Source organism: Somniosus microcephalus, chromosome 1 (assembly GCF_052327205.1).
Source record: "Somniosus microcephalus isolate GS21.2 chromosome 1, FLI_Smic_1.0, whole genome shotgun sequence".
In the NCBI taxonomy this organism is placed as follows: Eukaryota; Metazoa; Chordata; class Chondrichthyes; order Squaliformes; family Somniosidae; genus Somniosus; species Somniosus microcephalus.
In genome coordinates, this window is record NC_140987.1 from 5,220,102 (window position 1) to 5,241,136 (window position 21,035).

The window sequence follows — 21,035 nt, forward strand, 5'->3', positions numbered from 1 at the left end:
GTGAGGATTACAGGCCTGGTTTGGGGGGTGAGGATTACAGGCATGGTTTGCAGGGGTGAGGATTACAGGCCTGGTTTGGGGGGGTGAGGATTACAGGCCTGGTTTGGGGGGAAGGGGGATTACAGGCCTGGTTTGGGGGGGGTGTGGATTACAGGCCTGGTTTGGGGGGGTGAGGATTACAGGCATGGTTTGCAGGGGTGAGGATTACAGGCCTGGTTTGGGGGGGTGAGGATTACAGACCTAGTTTGGGGGGTGAGGATTACAGGCCTGGTTTGGGGGGTTGAGGATTACAGGCCTGGTTTGGGGGGGTGAGGATTACAGGCCTGGTTTGGGGTGAGGGGGTATTACAGGCCTGGTTTGCAGGGGTGAGGATTACAGGCCTGGTTTGCAGGGGTGAGGATTACAGGCCTGGTTTGGGGGGGTGAGGATTACAGGCCTGGTTTGGGGGGTGAGGATTACAGGCATGGTTTGCAGGGGTGAGGATTACAGGCCTGGTTTGGGGGGGTGAGGATTACAGGCATGGTTTGCAGGGATGAGGATTACAGGCCTGGTTTGGGGGGGGTGAGGATTACCCGCTGGTGTTTTTCAGTGTTGATTTAATGCTGTTTCAGGGGCCGCTGGAGATCACTGCATCTCCCACCAGACCTTCACCCCTCCCAGATCTTACAGGATAAACTGCAGGCACTGTTGGGCCACCCAGTGAAGGTGGCGGTGCCTGTGGGAGACTTCACTATTAACACTACCAGGGCACCAGGCCGTGACTCCAAACAGTTCACAGGTAAGCTGAATACAGGCCTTGGACTGGATCCATGCCTGTACACTGTGCAGTCTCACAGCCAACTGAATGTAAGAGCAAGATCTTCAATACTGCAAATGACAGGATGGACCTTCCCTGAGGAGACAAAATAGGTGGGTAGAGTCGATGATAGGGGAGAGTGTACATGGGCTGTGGGAGGAGATTAAATGGGTGGGTAGAGTCCATGATAGGGGAGAGTGTACATGGGCTGTGGGAGGAGATTAAATGGGTGGGTAGAGTCCATGATAGGGGAAGAGTGTACATGGGCTGTGGGAGGAGATTAAATGAGTGGGTAGAGTCCATGATAGGGGAGAGTGTACATGGGCTGTGGGAGGAGATTAAATGGGTGGGTAGAGTCCATGATAGGGGAGAGTGTACATGGGCTGTGGGAGGAGATTAAATGGGTGGGTAGAGTCCATGATAGGGGAGAGTGTACATGGGCTGTGGGAGGAGATTAAATGAGTGGGTAGAGTCCATGATAGGGGAGAGTGTACATGGGCTGTAGGAGGAGATTAAATGGGTGGGTAGAGTCTATGATAGGGGAGAGTGTACATGGGCTGTGGGAGGAGATTAAATGGGTGGGTAGAGTCTATGATAGGGGAGAGTGTACATGGGCTGTGGGAGGAGATTAAATGTGTGGGTAGAGTCCATGATAGGGGAGAGTGTACATGGGCTGTGGGAGGAGATTAAATGGGTGGGTAGAGTCCATGATAGGGGAGAGTGTACATGGGCTGTGGGAGGAGATTAAATGGGTGGGTAGAGTCCATGATAGGGGAGAGTGTACATGGGCTGTGGGAGGAGATTCAATGGGTGGGTAGAGTCCACGATAGGGGAGAGTGTACATGGGCTGTGGGAGATTAAATGGGTGAGTAGAGTCCATGATAGGGGAGAGTGTACATGGGCTGTGGGAGGAGATTAAATGGGTGGGTAGAGTCCACGATAGGGGAGAGTGTACATGGGCTGTGGGAGATTAAATGGGTGAGTAGAGTCCATGATAGGGGAGAGTGTACATGGGCTGTGGGAGATTAAATGGGTGAGTAGAGTCCATGATAGGGGAGAGTGTACATGGGCTATTAAGTGCCTGAGTAATTCTGGTGACCTGTTGTTGCACAATGTGTGCGGGTTAGGTTGATTGGCTATGATAAATTGACCCTTAGTGTTAGGGGGATTAAATACGTGGGGTTACGGGGATAGGGTGGGATATGTGGGGGTTACAGGGATCGGGTGGGATATGTGTCGGTGCAGGCTCGATGGGCTGAAATGGCCTCTATCTGCACTGTGGGGTTTCTGTGATTCTGTGTGATTGTGATTCTGTGAATGTGTCACCCTGATGGTCTTTCATGGAACATGGTCTAGGCGCAGTTTGCCCCATTGACCTGGATTTGTGGGGTCGCGGTTTTACCCTTGGGTCGGGGTAGGGCATGGTCTGCCCCGGGGTTTGTTTGAGCATGGTTTGCCCCGGCGTCTGTCTGGGCACTGGTTTCCTCGGGGTCTGGGGAGGGTACGGTTTGCCCCGGCGTCTGTCTGGGCACGGGTTTCCCCGGCTTCTGGGGAGGGCACGGTTTGCCCTGGCGTCTGTCTGGGCACGGGTTTCCCCCGGGGTCTGGGGAGGGCACGGTTTGCCCCGGCGTCTGTGTGGGCACGGGTTTCTCCGGGGTCTGGGGAGGGCACGGTTTGCCCCGGCGTCTGTCTGGGCACGGGTTTCTCCGGGGTCTGGGGAGGGCACGGTTTGCCCCGGCGTCTGTCTGGGCACGGGTTTCTCCGGGGTCTGGGGAGGGCACTGTTTGCCCTGGCGTCTGTCTGGGCACGGGTTTCCCCGGGGTCTGGGGAGGGCACTGTTTGCCCCGGCGTCTGTCTGGGCACGGGTTTCCCCGGGGTCTGGGGAGGGCACGGTTTGCCCCGGCGTCTGTCTGGGCACGGGTTTCTCCGGGGTCTGGGGAGGGCACGGTTTGCCCCGGCATCTGTCTGGGCACGGGTTTCTCCGGGGTCTGGGGAGGGCACGGTTTGCCCCGGCGTCTGTCTGGGCACGGGTTTCCCCGGGTTCTGGGGAGGGCACGGTTTGCCCTGGCGTCTGTCTGGGCACGGGTTTCCCCGGGTTCTGGGGAGGGCACGGTTTGCCCTGGCGTCTGTCTGGGCACGGGTTTTCCTGGGGTCAGGGGAAGTCACTGTTTACCCCGGACCAGTTTGGCCAAGGTTAGCCTCGGGGTCGTCTTGGGCACGGTTTGTGAGCAGTTCTGGGCACCACACCTTATATTGACCTTGGAGGGAGTGCAGCATAAGTTTACCAGAATGATACCCGGACTCAGAAGGGTTAAATTACAATGGGAGATTACACAAATTAGGGTTGTATTCCCTAAAATTTAGCAGGTTATGGGTTGATTTGATCGAAGTTTTCAATATATTAAGGGGTACAGATACTGGTTGGCGAGTCTAGGACTAGGGGGCATAGCCTAAAAATTAGAGCCAGACCTTTCAGGAAACACTTCTACACATAAAGGGTGGAAGAAGTTTGGAACTCTCTTCCGCAAACAGATCAATTGTTAATTTTAAATCTGAGATTGATAGATTTTTGTAAAGCAAAGCTATTAAGGAATATGGGCCAAAGACAGGTATATGGAGTTAGGTCGCACATCAGCCATGATCTCATAAGAACATACACATAAGAAATAGGAGCAGGAGTCGGCCATTCGGCCCCTCGAGCCTGCTCCGCCATTCAATAAGATCACGGCTGATCTGATCTTGGCCTCAACTCCACTTCCCTGCCCGCTCCCCATAACCCTCGACTCCCTTATCGTTCAAAAATCTGTCTATATCAGCCTTGAATATATTCAGTGACCCAGCCTCTACAGCTCTCTGGGGAAGAGAATTCCAAAGATTCACGACCCCCTGAGAGAAGAAATTCCTCCTCATCTCCGTTTTAAATGGGCGACCCCTTATTCTGAAACTATGCCCCCTAGTTCTAGATTTCCCCATGAGGGGAAACATCCTCCCTGTATCTACCCTGTCGAGCCTCCTCAGCACCTTATATGTTTCAATAAGATCACCTCTCAACCTTCTAAACTCCAATGAGTATAGGCCCAACCTTTCCTCATAAGACAACCCTTTCAACCCAGGAATCAACCTCGTGAACCTTCTCTGAACTGCCTCCAATGCAAGTATATCCCTCCTTAAACAAGGAGACCAAAACTGTACGCAGCACTCCAGGTCTACAGTTGTAGCAGGACTTCCCTACTTTTATACTCCAACCAACCCCCTTTGCAATAAAGGCCAACATTCCATTTGCCTTCCTGATTACTTGCTGTACCTGCATGCTAATTTTTTGTGTTTCATGCACGAGGACCCCCAGATCCCTCTGTGCCGCAGCATTCTGTAGTCTCTCTCCATTTAAATAATAATTTGCGTTTTTATTCTTCCTACCAAAGTAGATAACCTCACATTTTCCCATATTATACTCCATCTGCCCAATGTTTGCCCACTCACTTAGCCTGCCTATTTCTCTTTGCAGACTCTTTGGGGGAGAAATTGAGTCGCGCCCCCTTTTGGGGCACTAACTTCGCCGGGCCAAAATTGAGTGGTAGCGCCCCAAGAGGGAAGCGGGGCGCTGCTGGAAGTGCGTCGCCTCCCTCTTGGGGTCGCTGCGAGGGAATATCACGGCGCGATGTGCTGCGGTACTGCAGGCCTTCCTCCTCCTCTTAAAGGGGAGGGGCCTTGCGCAGCGCGACCCGGGGCCCAGCTGGGCCACCGGGGATTGGAGAGCTGGCAAAAGAACCCGGCACTCGAGAGAAGTGCCGGGCTCTTGGAGCGCAGCCGGCACTCTGCGGGGGGTTGCTCAGGAGGCCGGGGACGGCAACAGAGGCAGGTGCTGGCAGGTGGCCAGCAACAAAAATGACCGCCCGGCACCTCGCCTTTAAATAACGCCGCCCCGGCCGCCGGTAGGCCCCCCTGACCCTGTCGGACATAGCGTCCGGCGGCAAGTCGGGGCGCTACCGAAGATCGCGAGTGGGGCGCTGCACATGGCAATGACATCATCGCCGGTGGTGCAGTGCTGTGGGGCGCTAGTGGTTACTGCCGCCGCTAACCTCCCGCTGAATTTCGCAGGAGGCATTGGTGGCGCCCCGCCCAGGCGCTAGTTGCTTTGCGCCCCATTAGCGCCCTCTTAGGAGGTGCAAAGCAACCAAATTTTCCCCCTTTGTGTCCTGCTCACAACTTGCTTTCCCATCTCTCTTTGTATCGTCAGCAAATTTGGCTACAGTACACTCGTTTCCTTCATCCCCATTAATATAGGTTGCGTGGGGTGGCCCAGGGATTTTGCTGTTCCTGTATTTCTCTTTCCTATTTTGCAGATTCTATTGAGGAGGAGGATGCAGACTTGCTGTTCGGCTCAGTGCAGGAGATCTTGAAAGCAGCTGTGATGGCGGACGCAGATGTGCTCGCAGAGAGCTTTGATCTTTTGATGCAGACTGCAAAGGACCTTGGTACCAGCCTGCCTGGGCTAGTGCCTGATGGACTGTACCTGCCTGCACCTCCCTTGTATTGTCCTCAGCCAGCCGTTGACAGTGAGGTAAGGACAGGGAACAGTCAACAGCCACAGGTACTGAGGGCAATGAGCTGTGGAAGTTTCTGTTCAATCAGCACACTTTGTGTTACTGGGTTATTCTTGGTGCGCTGTCTACACCGCTGGTCCCTGTCGGCGTGCCGGTGCCCTGGCGGTGCTGGGAGCTGGTGCCGGTGCCCTGGCAGTGCTGGGAGCTGGTGCCGGTGCCCTGGCAGTGCTGGGAGCTGGTGCCGGTGCCCTGGCAGTGCTGGGAGCTGGTGCCGGTGCCCTGGCAGTGCTGGGGGCTGAACCTCTGGGTGTCCCAGTGATGTACCTGTCCCCGGGGCTCGTGGCCTACCGCTTTTACCTGCCACCACCCCCTCTGTCTCTCTTCCCCCCCCCTGGCCTTCTGGGGCCTATGGCCCACCTTTTCCCCAGGGCCCATGGCATACCCATCCACCCCCCCTTTTGTATTCCACGCTTGGACAGATTACCATGCTTTTTTGTTATGAAAACAAGGTGAAATGGCAAGGCTTGTGGTGCAATAGAACAACTATAACAAACAGACTAGGAGAGTGGACAGAATCTATTATTAAGGCAATGGTAACCGGGCACATGGAAAAGCACAATGATCAGGCAGAGTAAACATGGTTTTATGAAAAGGAAATCTATTAGAGTTTTTTGAGCATGTAACTACTGTAGAGGGATAGATAAGGGGGAACCAGTGGATGTAATATATTTGGATTTTCAGAAGGCATTCGATACGGTGCCACACAAGAGGTTATTGCACAAAATTAGGGCTCTTGGAATTGGGGGTAATATATTAGCATGGATGGATAGATTGGTTAACGGACAGAAAACAGAGAGTAGGAATAAAAGGGTCATTTTTGGGATGGCAAGGTGCAACTAGTGGGGTACCGCAAGGATCAGTGCTTGGGCCTCAGCTATTCACAATCTATATTAATAGATGAGGGGACAGAGCGTTAATGTATCCAAGATTGCTGATGATACAAAGCTAGGTGAGAAAATAAGCTGTGAGGAGGACACAAAGAGCCTGCAAAGGGATATAGACTGGTTAAGTGAGTGGGCAAGAAGGTGGCAGATGGAGTATAATGTGGGAAAATTAAAGGTTAGTCACTTTGATTGGAAGATTGGAAAAGCAGAATATTTTTTAAAAGGTGAGAGACTGTTAAATGTTGGTGTTCAGAGGGATTTGGGTGTCCTTGTACACGAATCACAGAGAGTTAGCATGCATGTACAGCAAGCAATTAGGAAGGCAAATGGTATGTTGGCCTTTATTGCAGGGGGTTGGAGTATAAGAGTAAGGAAGTCTTGCTCCAATTGTACAGGGCCTTGGTGAGACCACACCTGGAGTACTGGGCACAGTTTTGGTCTCCTTACATGAGGAAGGATATACTTGCCTTAGAGGGGGTGCAACGAAGGTTCACTAGATTGATTCCTGGGATGAGAGGGCTGTCCTATGAGGAGAGATTGAGTAGATTGGGCTGATACTCTCTGGAGTTTAGAAGAATGAGAGGTGATCTCAGTGAAACATACAAGGTTCTAAAGGGGATTGACAGGGTAGATGCTGAGAGGTTGTTTCCCCTGGCTGGAGTGTCTAGAACTAGGGGGCATAGTCTCAGGATAAGGGGTCAGCCATTTAGGACTGAGATTGGGGAACGTTACTCAAAGGGTTGACGGTGGATAGGCAATGGCAAACATTTAAAGATCGCATGGATGAACTACAGAATTTGTTCATCCCTGTTTGGCATAAAAATAAAACAAAAAAGATGACTCAACCGTGGCTAACAAGGGAAATTAGGGATAGCATAAGATCCAAGGAGAGGACATATAAACTGGTCAGAAAAAGCAGCAAACCTGAGGATTGGGAGCAGTTTAGGATTCAGCAAAGGAGGACAAAGGGATTAATTAAGAGGGGGAAAATAGAATATGAGAGTAAGCTTGCAGGGAACATAAAAACTGATTGTAAAAGCTTTTATAGATATGTGAAGAGAAAAAGATTGGTGAAGTCAAGCGTAGGTCCCTTGCAGTCAGAATCAGGGGAATTTATAATGGGGAACAAAGAAATGGCAGACCAACTAAATTCATACTTTGGTTCTGTCTTCACAAAGGAGGACACAAATAACCTCCCAGAGATGTTGGGGAACATAGGGTCTAATGACAGGGAGGAATTAAATGAAATCGGTATTTGTAGGGAAATGGTGTTAGGGAAATTGACGGTACTGAAGGCCGATAAATCCCCAGGGCCTGATAATCTACATCCTAGGGTACTTAACGAAGTGGCCCTAGAAATAGATGCATTGCTGGTCATCTTCCAAAATTCTATAGACTCTGAAATAGTTCCCATGGATTGGAGGGTAGCTAATGTAACCCCACTATTTAAAAAAGGTGGTAGAGAAAAAACGGGGAATTATAGGCCGGTAAGCCTGACATTGGTAGTGGGGAAAATGCTAGAGTCCATTATAAAAGATGTAATAGCAGAGCACTTGAAAAACAGTGACAGGATCAGACAAAGTCAACATGGATTCACAAAAGGTAAATCATGCTCGACTAATCTACTGGAATTTTTTGAGGATGTAACTGGTAGAATAGATGAGAGAGAACCAGTGGATGTGGTATATTTGGACTTTCAGAAGGCTTTCGATAAGGTCCCGCATAAGAGATTGGCGTGCAAAGTTAAAGCACATGAGATTGGTGGCAAGGTATTGACTTGGATAGAGAACTGGTTTGTAGACAGGAAGCAAAGAGTTGGAATAAACGTTTTTTTTTTCCGAGTGGCAGGCAGTGACTAGTGGGGTACCGCAGGGATCGGTCCTTGGACCCCGGCTATTCACAATATATATTAATGATCTAGACGAGGGAACTAGATGTAATATCTCCAAGTTTGCAGACTACACAAAGCTGGGTGGGCGTGTGTGCTGTGAGGAGGATGCCGAGAAACTCCAGTATGATTTGGACAGGTTGGGTGATTGGGCAGATGCAGGGCAGGTGCAGTATAATGTGGATAAATGCGAAGTTACCCACTTTGGTGGCAAAAACAGGAAGGCAGATTATTATCTGAACGACAGTAATGGGAAAAGGGGAAGTGCAACAAGACCTGGGTGTCCTTGTGCACCAGTCGCTGAAGGTAAGCATGCAGGTGCAGCAGGCGGTTAAGAAGGCAAATGGTATGTTGGCCTTCATAGCGAGAGGATTCGAGTACAGGAGCAAGGATGTCTTGCTGCAGTTGTACAGGGCCTTGGTGAGACCACATCTTGAGTATTGTGTGCAGTTTTGGTCGCCTTATCTGAGGAAGGATGTTCTTGCCATGGAGGGAGTGCAGCGAAGATTCACCAGACTGATACCTGGGATGGCAGGAATGATGTATGAAGAGTGATTGGGTCGATTAGGCTTATATTCGCTAGAGTTTAGAAGAATGAGAGGGGATCTCATTGAAACTTGTAAAATTCTAACAGGCCTGGACAGACTAGATGCAGGAAGGATGCTCCCGATGGTCGGGGAGTCCAGAACCAGGGGTCACAGTCTAAGGATAAGGGGTAAGCCATTTAGGACTGAGATGAGGAGGAATTTCTTCACCCAGAGAGTGGTGAACCTGTGGAATTCTCTACCACAGAAGGCAGTTTGCCTTTATGCAATTCTTAAAAAGTTCCCCAACTCCCCCTGCCCAGTATCCTGGGCCTGGAGCCCTTGCCATACCTGAATCTACCCTCAGCCTGCCTTTGGGCTTGATAAAAGATATCAGCAGATAGAATCATACAGCACAGAAGGAGGCCATTTGGCCCATCGTGTCTGTGCCTGCTCTTTGAACGAGCTCTCCAGTTAGTTCCACTCACCTCTTTCCCCAGAGCCCTGCAAATCTTTCCTTTTCAGATATTTATCCAATTCACTTTTGAAAGTTACTGTTGAATCTGCTTCCACCGCCCTTTCAAGCAGCGCATTCCAGATCACAACAACTCGCTGCATAAAAAAAATTCTCCTCATGTCCCCTCTGGTTCTTTTGCCAATCACCTTAGACCTGTGTCCTCTGGTTACCGACCCTCCTGCCAGTGGAAACAGTTTATCTTTATTTACTCTATCAAAACCCCTCAAAATTTTGAACACCTCTATTAAATCTTTTTTAATCTTCTCTGTTCTAAGGAGAACATCCCAGCTTCTTTAATCTCTCCAGATAACTGAAGTCCCTCATTCCTGGTACCATTCTAGCAAATCTCCTCTGCACCCTCCAAGGCCTCAAGATATTAGAACCTGACCTGGGAATGCTGGATTTGAAGAGGGGAGTCAGGAGAAAGAGATAAAGTGAAGATACCAAGTCATTAACTCTTCAAAGACTCCAAAAAGTAATTGCGCAACGAACAAAATCATGAAAGATCTGAATTTTCTGTTGTTGCTGCTGTTGTTGGGTGGGGAGTTGTTGCTGTTGTTGTTCTTAACTGCCCATGGACATAGAAGTCGCACTCGGAGGAGTTTCTTGCCCACGCAGTACAAATAAAAATGAGAGGGAAGATTGCCCAGAGGGCTGTGGACGCTCAGTCATTGATTATGTTCAAGGCTGAGATCGAGAGCTTGTTGGACACTAAGGGAATCGAGGGATACTTAGAAACATAGAAGATAGGAGCAGGAGTCGGCCATTCGGCCCCTCGAGCCTGCTCCGCCATTCAATGAGATCATGGCTGATCATCCAAATTCAGTACCCTGTCCCTGCCTTCTCCCCATACCCCTTGATCCCTTTAGCCTTAAGAAATATATCCAACTCCTTCTTGAATATATTTAATAATGAATTGGCCTCAACTGTCTTCTGTGGTAGAGAATTCCACAGGTTCACCACTCTCTGGGTGAAGAAATGCCTCCTCATCTCAGTCCTAAATGGCTTACCCCTTATCCTTAGACTGTGACCCCTGGTTCTGGACTCCCCCGCCATCGGGAACATCCTTCCTGCATCCAGTCTGTCCAGTCCTGTTAGAATTTTATAAGGGGATCGGACGGGAGAGTGGAGTTAATGTAAAAGTTCAACCATGCTCTTGTGAATGGTGGAACGGGCTCGAGGGGCTGTATGGCCTACTCCTGTTCCTAATTCTTATGTTCTTAGAAATCCTGTTCAATTAACACCAAGCTTGGGCTTCAAAAGTCCACAGACAGTAACAGCCGGGGGAGGACAGTCGGAGTAAGAGGAAGATTGGAAGCTAAGAGATGGAGGAACGAATAAGCTGCAATAGGAGACTGAGAGTTTGGATTCTAACACTGAGAGTCTGCAGGGAGGATGGTGAACACGTAGGATGGTGTGATGTTTAGGAGAAAGCCCAGCGTGTGACATGCAATCCAGCTGGGATCCACTCTGGCTTTCTTATTTGTAATTAAGGTTTTACCCAGTTATGGAATTACCTGTCGGTCTCTTCCATCTTCAGGGTGTTGGAGAGGACCCTGCATTATCCAGAGAGAGAGCTGCTCGGCAAAATCTGTCTGGGGTCCTTCAGCGGGTCCTTCTGCTTTTCAGGGCCGCCCGGTGCTCCCTCCCGGCAGCGCACTGGTACATCGGGAAGCTTCGATACGTCCGAAAGATCATGAACAAGGTAAATCAGGCTGTTGGGACGCTGTTAATGAGAGATGTGCAATTCTAGTCTCTGCTGGTGCTTTCCTCAGTCTCTGATCAAATAAAAACATTGTAGGAGCAGGAGGCCATTAGGCCAACAAAACTGCACCTTTTAGATACCCCGCCGTCTCACTGTACCCCCCAACCCCACCCTCCCACCTTCTCCCCATATCCCCAACCCCACCCTCTCCCCATATCCCCAACCCCACCTACCCACCTTCTCCCCATATCCCCAACCCCACCCTCTCCCCATATCCCCAACCCCACCCTCCCACCTTCTCCCCATATCCCCAACCCCACCTACCCCCCTTCTCCCCATATCCCCAACCCCACCTACCCACCGTCTCCCCATATCCCCAACCCCACCTACCCACCGTCTCCCCATATCCCCAACCCCACCTACCCACCGTCTCCCCATATCCCCAACCCCACCTACCCACCGTCTCCCCATATCCCCAACCCCACCTACCCACCGTCTCCCCATATCCCCAACCCCACCTACCCACCTTCTCCCCATATCCCCAACCCCACCTACCCCCCCTTCTCCCCATATCCCCAACCCCACCTACCCCCCTTCTCCCCATATCCCCAACCCCACCTACCCACCGTCTCCCCATATCCCCAACCCCACCTACCCACCCTCTCCCCATATCCCCAACCCCACCTACCCACCTTCTCCCCATATCCCCAACCCCACCTACCCCCCTTCTCCCCATATCCCCAACCCCACCGTCTCCCCATATCCCCAACCCCACCTACCCACCGTCTCCCCATATCCCCAACCCCACCTACCCACCGTCTCCCCATATCCCCAACCCCACCTACCCACCGTCTCCCCATATCCCCAACCCCACCTACCCACCGTCTCCCCATATCCCCAACCCCACCCTCTCCCCATATCCCCAACCCCACCCTCTCCCCATATCCCCAACCCCACCTACCCACCTTCTCCCCATATCCCCAACCCCACCTACCCCCCTTCTCCCCATATCCCCAACCCCACCTACCCACCCTCTCCCCATATCCCCAACCCCACCTACCCACCTTCTCCCCATATCCCCAACCCCACCTACCCACCTTCTCCCCATATCCCCAACCCCACCTACCCACCCTCTCCCCATATCCCCAACCCCACCTACCCACCTTCTCCCCATATCCCCAACCCCACCTACCCACCTTCTCCCCATATCCCCAACCCCACCTACCCACCTTCTCCCCATATCCCCAACCCCACCCTCCCACTGTCTCCCCATATCCCCAACCCCACCCACCCACCTTCTCCCCATATCCCCAACCCCACCCACCCACCGTCTCCCCATATCCCCAACCCCACCTTCTCCCCATATCCCCAACCCCACCTTTTCCCCATATCCCCAACCCCACCTACCCACCGTCTCCCCATATCCCCAACCCCACCTTCTCCCCATATCCCCAACCCCACCTACCCACCCTCTCCCCGTATCCCCAACCCCACCTACCCACCGTCTCCCCATATCCCCACCCTCTCCCCATATCCCCAACCCCACCTTCTCCCCATATCCCCAACCCCACCTACCCACCCTCTCCCCGTATCCCCAACCCCACCTACCCACCGTCTCCCCATATCCCCAACCCCACCTTCTCCCCATATCCCCAACCCCACCTACCCACCCTCTCCCCGTATCCCCAACCCCACCTACCCACCGTCTCCCCATATCCCCAACCCCACCTTCTCTCCATATCCCCAACCCCACCTACCCACCTTCGCCCCGTATCCCCAACCTCACCTACCCACCTTCTCCCCGTATCCCCAACCCCACCTACCCACCTTCTCTCCATATCCCCAACCCCACCCTCTCCCCATATCCCCAACCCTATCTACCCACCCTCTCCCCATATCCTCAACCCCACCTACCCTCCCTCACCCCACCTACCCAGCTTCTCATTGTCCCTCAACCCTACTTCTCCCATATCTCCCAAATCCACCCACACCTTCTCCCTCTATTCCTAAACTTTACCTTCTCACTGTATGCCTCCATCCCCTCTCTGTCTCTCTCTCTCCTGACCCCTTTATACTGTGCACTTTGATATCTTTCCCAGGCAACTTATTCCACCGCTCATTGCCCTTTGCTTGGCAGCCATGCTGTTCCTTAGTTCTCAGTTGAGCTAGTTTTCCTGCAGGTGTTCTGCTTCTCATTGGGGGCTGGTGCCCTGTATTACCCGGGGTGGGGGGAGTTGGCAGCGGGGCTGGAGCTGCTGACTCAGCCACTCAGAGGCTCAGTGAGTATCGTCCCACTGCTGGAGTGAGCTGTGAGTTTGAGGGCTGATTCTTTACGTGTTTGATATATTTGTGCTTTCCTTGCCATTAGATCAGAGGGAAGGCAGACCTCCCTCCGCTTTGTGCATTCCCTGACTCACTGCTGCGTTACGGTAAAGCTCGGAGCAGCTTCTTCAGGCCGGGAGCCGGCGGGGACGGAACCTCTGATGCGATCTCCATCAGGGTAATCGGTAAGTAAATCAGCACGAGCACCTCCAATGGTTTCCTTGGTTCCCCGACTTGTCTCCTCCCCTGCGGACACTGCCCCTTGGTGGGATGTGGCTTCCATAGGCACCAGCATCCCTCCGATACCTCACCCACTGGGCAGTGTCTTTACCCATGGAGCCATTGGAGCTTCAGACATGGTTGTTTTGTTTGAACCATTTCTCCCTGGAGGAGGGCGGCTCAGATTGGAGAAGCAGACTGCAGCAGTGCCCCCAGGGCAATGAGGCCAGCTGCACCTCCCACAGTGCCAGGGACTGGGAGCCAGACACTCAGCCAGGAACCTGTGACTGCTGCAGGGTGGAGAGACGAGGAGCAAAATTCAGTGCTGAAACAAATGAAATGGTCACGAGTACACAGGAATAGTTTTCCAGCTGGTCACTACTGCTCGGCCTCCCAGTTACAGATACTGGAATGATGGGCAAGCTTGAGGAGCACCATCGAAGGGTTTGTGTGAAGAGCATTTGTGTGGGGCAAGAGAGAAGGAGCACCCATGGCGGGGAGGGAGAGTGGGCAGAGGCGAGGGCAGCTGGAGAGGCGGTAAAGAAAGGGGGAACGCGGGATGGTGAGAGGAGGGGTTGGGGGGGATGGGGTGGGGCGGTAAAGAAAGGGGGAACGCGGGATGGTGAGTTTAGTTTAGGTTAGTTTAAGTTTAGATTAGTCTAGACAAAGTAGAGAAGGAAAAGACCGCCAGAAAGACTACCAAAGAAAAAAAAAAACCCAGAGGAAAATAGAGGAAAAAAAAAAGCCAAAGCAAAAAAAAAAAAAGAAACAAGAGAAGAACTACACAAACCAGTGAACGGCAGCCACACGGGGCTTCAGCAGCGGTGGTTGAGTCGGCGGCATCGGGACCGAGTTCGAGGAGGCGAGGTGACTCGGGCCGCAGCCCAGCGGTCCAGCAACCGGCACAGCCGAGGGGACTCGGGCCGCATCCCAGAAATCGGCACAGCCGAGGAGATCCGGAACGCAGCCCGGCAATCGGCACAGCGGAGAGGACTCGGGCCGCATCGCAGAAATCGGCACAGCCGAGGAGATTCGGAACGCAGCCCGGAAATCCAGCAATCAGCACAGCCGAGGGGACTCGGGCCACAGCCCAACAATCCAGCACGGGAAAGGCCCGAGGAGCCAGGCCAGCAGGCACAGAGACCTCTGAGGAGAAGGAGAGCAACCAGAAGGCTCGCAACCAAGACCGTGAGTACAGGGCCCAGGGAGGGAGGCCCAGGGAAAGGCCCGAGGAGCCAGGCCGAAACAGAGGCCCAGAGACCTCTGAGGGGGAGGGGAACAGCCCGAAGGCACCGGGAAACAGTGGCTCACAGACTCAGACCTGAGAAGGGTGAACCCAGGAGCCGAGGCCCAGGGACCACGGGGTCGGAGAGGGGGACCGGGAAAGTTCGCGAACAGGGAGAGGGTAACACCAAACCCGGGGCCCCAGAAAAGCTTATTCTAAGATCAACAATACTTTACCAAAAATGAGCGAATCAGAAGATCCACAACAGCCCCGCTTCCAGATTCCCCCCAACACCACAAAAAAAGCTATAAAAACGATCAAGCATGCTCAGATGAGAGAAAAACCAGAAACTCTCTTTACTGACTGTTACAACAATGGGACAAAAAGTAACCTCATATTCTACTCAGATCAGCCAGCGGCTTGGATCAGAGCAATAAAATCACACTATACCAGTGTTAAGCTAAAAAATACCGCAAATGGGTCCATAATGAAAATTAACACACCAGGAGACAGTTCAATCACGACTGTCAACGCGTACAATACCGGAACAATATTAGTGCAAGGCAACCTCGACAAATTTGCAACGGCCTTCAGGACACTGAAAAGATCAACTACGAGAGGAACGAACAGCCCCAGAGTGGCCCGCACTCCCCCCAACATTGACAACTTACCAGGAGAAAATCTGCATGGTCAAGGGATGAACGAGCCACACAGTTCAAACCAGACACTAACCCCGGGGAACCACAGCCACACGATACAACTGACAAACCCCAGCATAACTACCACGGAGGAAGCCACACATAGTTCCCCTACCATTCCCAGCCCACCAAGAGAAGAGCAGCATAGCCAGGAAGTGAGTGAGCCTTCCAGGGCCGACCAGCTTAGCCAGGAAGTGAGTGAGCCTTCCAGGGCCGACCAGACACATACCCCGGGATCACACAGCCAGATACAACCAAAAGATAAATTTTATCAATTAGAGATAGAGATGGTTAAACTTAGAGAGGAGGTCCTCAAATTGAATGACAAACAAAAGCAGGAGAGGGAGAGACACAAGAGAGAGCTGAATAGACTTGATAACCAGGTGAATCTACTTAAGAATCAGGTGAAAGAGCTGCAGGAAAAAGAAGAGAGCCACAGAGGAGAGAAAACACCATTAGACCAGCAACCAGAGACTAGAGATAAGACAAGACAGAGCCGGACGGAACGGCTGCACTCCCACACGGAACAAAAGCAACAGACACACAATACAAGGGGTGCCACACAGACCGACCAGCATGCTGACTCGCAATCTTCCCCCACCACCATGGAACCACAAGCGAGCCGCTCACAAGAGGTACGCACACACCAGACACCCCAGCCCAGCACACACACTATGAGTCCAGGCGAAAGCCACCAGACAGTAAACACAAACAAGGCTGACGTCGTAATACTCATAGACTCAAATGGGAAATTTCTATGGGAGAAAAAGCTCTTCCCTAGAAGTAAAGTAGAAAAGATTTGGTGCCCAACAACAGACAGAGCCATGGGATGGCTGACCAAAGCCAGATTAGGCTCCCCCCAACACATAATAATACACACGGGCACAAATGACCTAAAGGCCAAACAGAAAGAGGTAGCAACATCGCTCAGAGCAATGATTAGGAAGGCAAGCAGTACATTTCCAAACACTAGAATCACTGTTTCCACAATATTGCCGAGAACAGACTTCAACAACAACACAATTCATGAGATAAATGCCAGCATAGCAACAGAATGCGAATCAAACCACAACGTACACCTGGCCCAACACCCCACCCTCGATGAAGAATGTCTTTACGACCACGTCCACATCCAAAGGCAAAAAATATCGATCTTTGCTAAAGCCCTGAAGGACGTCGCTTTTAACCGGGTCCATACCCAGACTCCAAGAGGACCCCCCCCCGACCACCAGAGATCAGCGGGGTACATATCAGGAACACTACAAAGACCACCACCACACCAACCGAGACCGGAGAGGATCCCCATGCAAAACAACATTATCAGACCTGCACCACTCCTGTCCCACAGGGGAATAGGACCGCTACCAGCCAGACAGAGGGAGAGATGCACAGGACGTACGCAATACCTCAGACAGAAACAATCCATTAAGAGACAATAAGCAGATGTGCAGCAGCATCTACTTCCGCCTTATGGATCAAGGACTAATTAATAGAAAGAACTGTAACCAAATTGTATTAACTTTTGTAGACAACTGGGGTGATCTTTTTTTTCCCCACACTTAGACACGACAAACACGTACCACTCTTTAACCTATCATAGAAAAAGATAAAACTTAACATGAAATCCTTATATATTTCGACCTGGAATATCCAAGGTCTACGCTCTTCACTGCGAGAAGTGAAGAGTAGGACCCCAGAGTTCATAGAGGAAACTAAAGATCTAGATATTATCATTTTACAGGAAACTTGGTATAAAGGAAAAGGACACACCGGCTGTCCCCAAGGGTACACTGAGCTAGTGGTCCCCTCCAATAAATTACCAAGTGTAACCCAAGGCAGAGACTCCGGAGGCATACTGATCTGGTTTAAAACAGAACTTAAGAATTACATCAAATTTATAAAAAAGGGCGAAAACCATATGTGGCTCAAACTTGAGAGGGAGATTATTTCAAACACCCAAGATGTTTACATTTGCGCACTTTATATCCCTCCAATCGATTCCCCGTACTACAAAGAGGACACCTTCTCCAACATGGAGGGGGAAATTATCCAATACCAGGCCCAGGGGAACGTGTTGATCTGTGGGGACCTCAATTCAAGAACGGGCGAAGAACCAGACTTCACCAATAATCAGGGAAACAATTACGTATTCGGGAATAACCACTTTGACATCCCTTCCCTTCCATACAGGCATAACTGCGACAAGCAGTCAAATACCAACGGTAAACAGCTACTACAGCTCTGTCGAAACCTGGGTCTGTACATTGTCAATGGTAGGTTCATAGGAGACCTCCTAGGAAGATCGACCTACTGCTCACCTCTTGGCTGCAGCACAGTAGACTATATGATTACAGACTTGGACCCATCCTCTTTCAGAGCATTCACAGTCAAACCACAAACAACACTGTCAGATCACAGTCAAATTACTATGTTTCTCAAAAAGACAGAAACAAACAACATAGAAACACAACCCAGTAAACTGTACAACACCAAAAAATCGTACAGATGGGCCAAAAACGACACGGAAAAATACCAGAAAACAATTAGCAATGCATCAACTCAAGCTCTCTTAGACACCTTTCTGGATAACATATACACTCACAATAAAGAAGGCGTAAACCGGGCAGTTAGTAAACTAAACAATATTTTTGATAATTTGGCAACAAATGCAAACTTGAAAGCTCGCAAGAACAAACCCAAAACAAAAAACTATGAAAAATGGTTTGACCATGATTGCCATAACATGAGGAAAAAACTTAGAAAACTATCAAACCAAAAACACAGACATCCAGAAAACGAGGAATTACGCCTTACTTATTGTCAGACGCTAACACAATACAGAAACACACTCAGGACCAAAAAAGAGCAATTTATTAAGAATACACTCAGCTCCATGGAGGAATCCATTGAGTCGAATTGTTTCTGGGACAACTTGAAAACACTACACAAAAAACAACACGACGATTTGTCCATTCAAAATGGGGACACATGGGTAAACCACTTTGAAAAATTATACCAGAAAAACACACTAGGACCAGAGCAACACCAAATACGCAAAAAACTTGAAAAGCTTGAAATGGCCATAAAAGATAACCAAAACCCGCTAGACGCCATAATAACAGAAAAAGAACTTCTTGAAAAACTCAAGGACCTGCGACCAGGAAAAGCTTGCGGGACAGACGGCATACTAAACGAGATGATTAAACACGCAGACGACAAACTGAAACTGGCTATCCTAAAACTCTTCAACTTGGTTCTGAGTGTCGGTTATTTCCCTGACATCTGGAACAAAGGACTCATAACACCCATATACAAAAGTGGGGACAAAATCGACCCAAACAACTATCGAGGCATCTGTGTAAACAGTAACCTGGGGAAGGTATTCTGTAGCATCATAAACAAAAGACTTATAAACTTCCTTGAAGAGCACAATGTCTTGAGTAAAAGCCAAATTGGATTCCTGCCAAACTATAGAACATCCGATCATATCTTCACCCTACAGACCCTAATTGACAAACACGTTCACCATAACAAAAGCAAAATCTACGCATGCTTTGTAGATTTCCAGAAGGCTTTCGACTCCATCTGGCATGACGGTTTATTCCTGAAACTTATCGAAAGCGGGGTAGGAGGGAAAACATATGATGTAATTAAATCAATGTATACAAACAATAAATGTGCAGTTAAAATTGGAGACAAACAAACAAAATACTTCCCACAGGGGCGGGGGGTGACGCAGGGCTCGCCAATCTCACCGACACTCTTTAATATTTACATTAATGGATTGGCAAAACTACTTGAACAATCTACAGCACCCGGCCTCACCCTATATGAATCCAAGGTTAAATTCCTCCTCTATGCCGACGACCTGGTTCTGCTGTCACCAACTAAGGAGGGTCTACAGCAGAACCTGGACCTGCTGGAGTCGTACTGCCAGACTTGGGCCCTGACAATAAATCCCCAAAAAACCAAAGTCCTTGTGTTCCAGCAAAGATCCAAACAACATGGACCCACAATAAATTTCACAGTAGGAACAACCAAAATTGAACAAACCACTCACTACACATACTTGGGCTTAAAAATCAGTTCTACGGGAAACTTCAAACTGGCTGTGAATGAACTGAAAGAGAAAGCAAGAAGGGCTTTCTATGCCATCAAAAAATCAATCCAAATAGAAATCCCAATTAGCATTTGGCTCAAAATTTTCAAATCAGTAATTGAACCAATTGCACTCTATGGCAGTGAGGTCTGGGGACCACGAACACAACAAGATTTTGCAAAATGGGACAAACACCCAATTGAGATCCTACATGCGGAATTCTGTAAAAGTATCCTCCGGACTCAAAGGAAAACAGTAAACAACGCATGCAGGGCGGAACTAGGCCAATACCCATTAATAATCACTATCCAAAAAAGAGCCACCAAATTTTGGAATCACCTACAAATGAGCAACCCCCAATGCTATCACTACGACGCCCTGAAATGCCAAGAGCTGACCATAAAGAAGAATACCCTCAGTCAACTAGTCCTGGGACTCAATAAAGTAACTAATAACAATACTAACAATAACCAGCCCCAGGACAGTGACAGGGTAACACAAAGAATTCGACCCAACACAATCGTCGCTAAGCAAAAGGAAAAATATCTGTCATATTGGGCAGAAACAACAAAAACCCAAAGCAAACTCAATTGCTACTTGGCCCTAAACAGACAATACAACATAGCTGATTACCTGACCATGGTAAAGGATAACAAACTGAGAAGAACCTTGACAAGGTACAGACTTAGCGAACATAGCCTAGCGATCGAAAAAGGCAGACACAGGCAGACCAGGCTGCCAAGAGAAGACAGGATATGCTCTCACTGCAGTCAGGGAGTAGTGGAGACAGAGATGCACTTCCTCACAGCCTGTGGAAAATATCAGGGCATCAGAGAGAATTTCTATCAAAAATTCTCACAAATATGCCCTGAATTCAGAAATCTGACTGACAACCAAAAACTCCCATTCCTACTGGGGGAGGAGAGAAGCTGTGTGACACTGGCGGCACACTATGTTACAGCTTGCCATGAACAGAGGGACAACCAGTAAACTAAGACAAGAGTATATATAAACATAGCGAAAATATATTTATAAACTCAGGGATATACCTGTTTATACACTGTATGAATGGAACCGCGTTTATGTGTTCAACCATAAATGTATTTTGATGCTTTGGCAACATAAGATGTACCTTATCATGCCAATAAAGCGATTTGTATTGTATTGAGAGGAGGGGTTGGGGGGGATGGGGTGGGGCGGTAAGGAGAGGGGGAATGCGGGATGGTGAGAGGAGGGGTTGGGGGGATGCGGTGGGGCGGTAAGGAGAGGGGGAACGCGGGATGGTGAGAGGAGGGGTTGGGGGGGAGCTGGAGAGGCGGTAAAGAAAGGGGGAACGTGGGATGGTGAGAGGAGGGGTTGGGGGGTTGGGGTGGGGCGGTAAGGAGAGGGGGAACGCGGGATGGTGAGAGGAGGGGTTGGGGGGGATGGGGTGGGGCGGTAAGGAGAGGGGGAACGTGGGATGGTGAGAGGAGGGGTTGGGGGGGATGGGGTGGGGCGGTAAGGAGAGGCGGAACGCGGGATGGTGAGAGGAGGGGTTGGGGGGGATGGGGTGGG

The 21,035-nt window shown here is 50.3% G+C and overlaps 1 protein-coding gene across 1 annotated transcript in view; it reads left to right on the top strand.

Moving 5' to 3' along the window:
- cplane1 (ciliogenesis and planar polarity effector 1) overlaps positions 1-21,035 on the top strand; it is a 341,103-nt gene that overhangs the window by 91,359 nt on the left and 228,709 nt on the right. The window contains exons 18-21 of the mRNA XM_086002590.1: positions 612-778; positions 5,140-5,357; positions 10,754-10,918; positions 13,287-13,425. Of these exons, the coding sequence (XP_085858716.1) occupies positions 612-778; positions 5,140-5,357; positions 10,754-10,918; positions 13,287-13,425 (689 nt within the window). The remainder of the gene's footprint in view (positions 1-611; positions 779-5,139; positions 5,358-10,753; positions 10,919-13,286; positions 13,426-21,035) is intronic.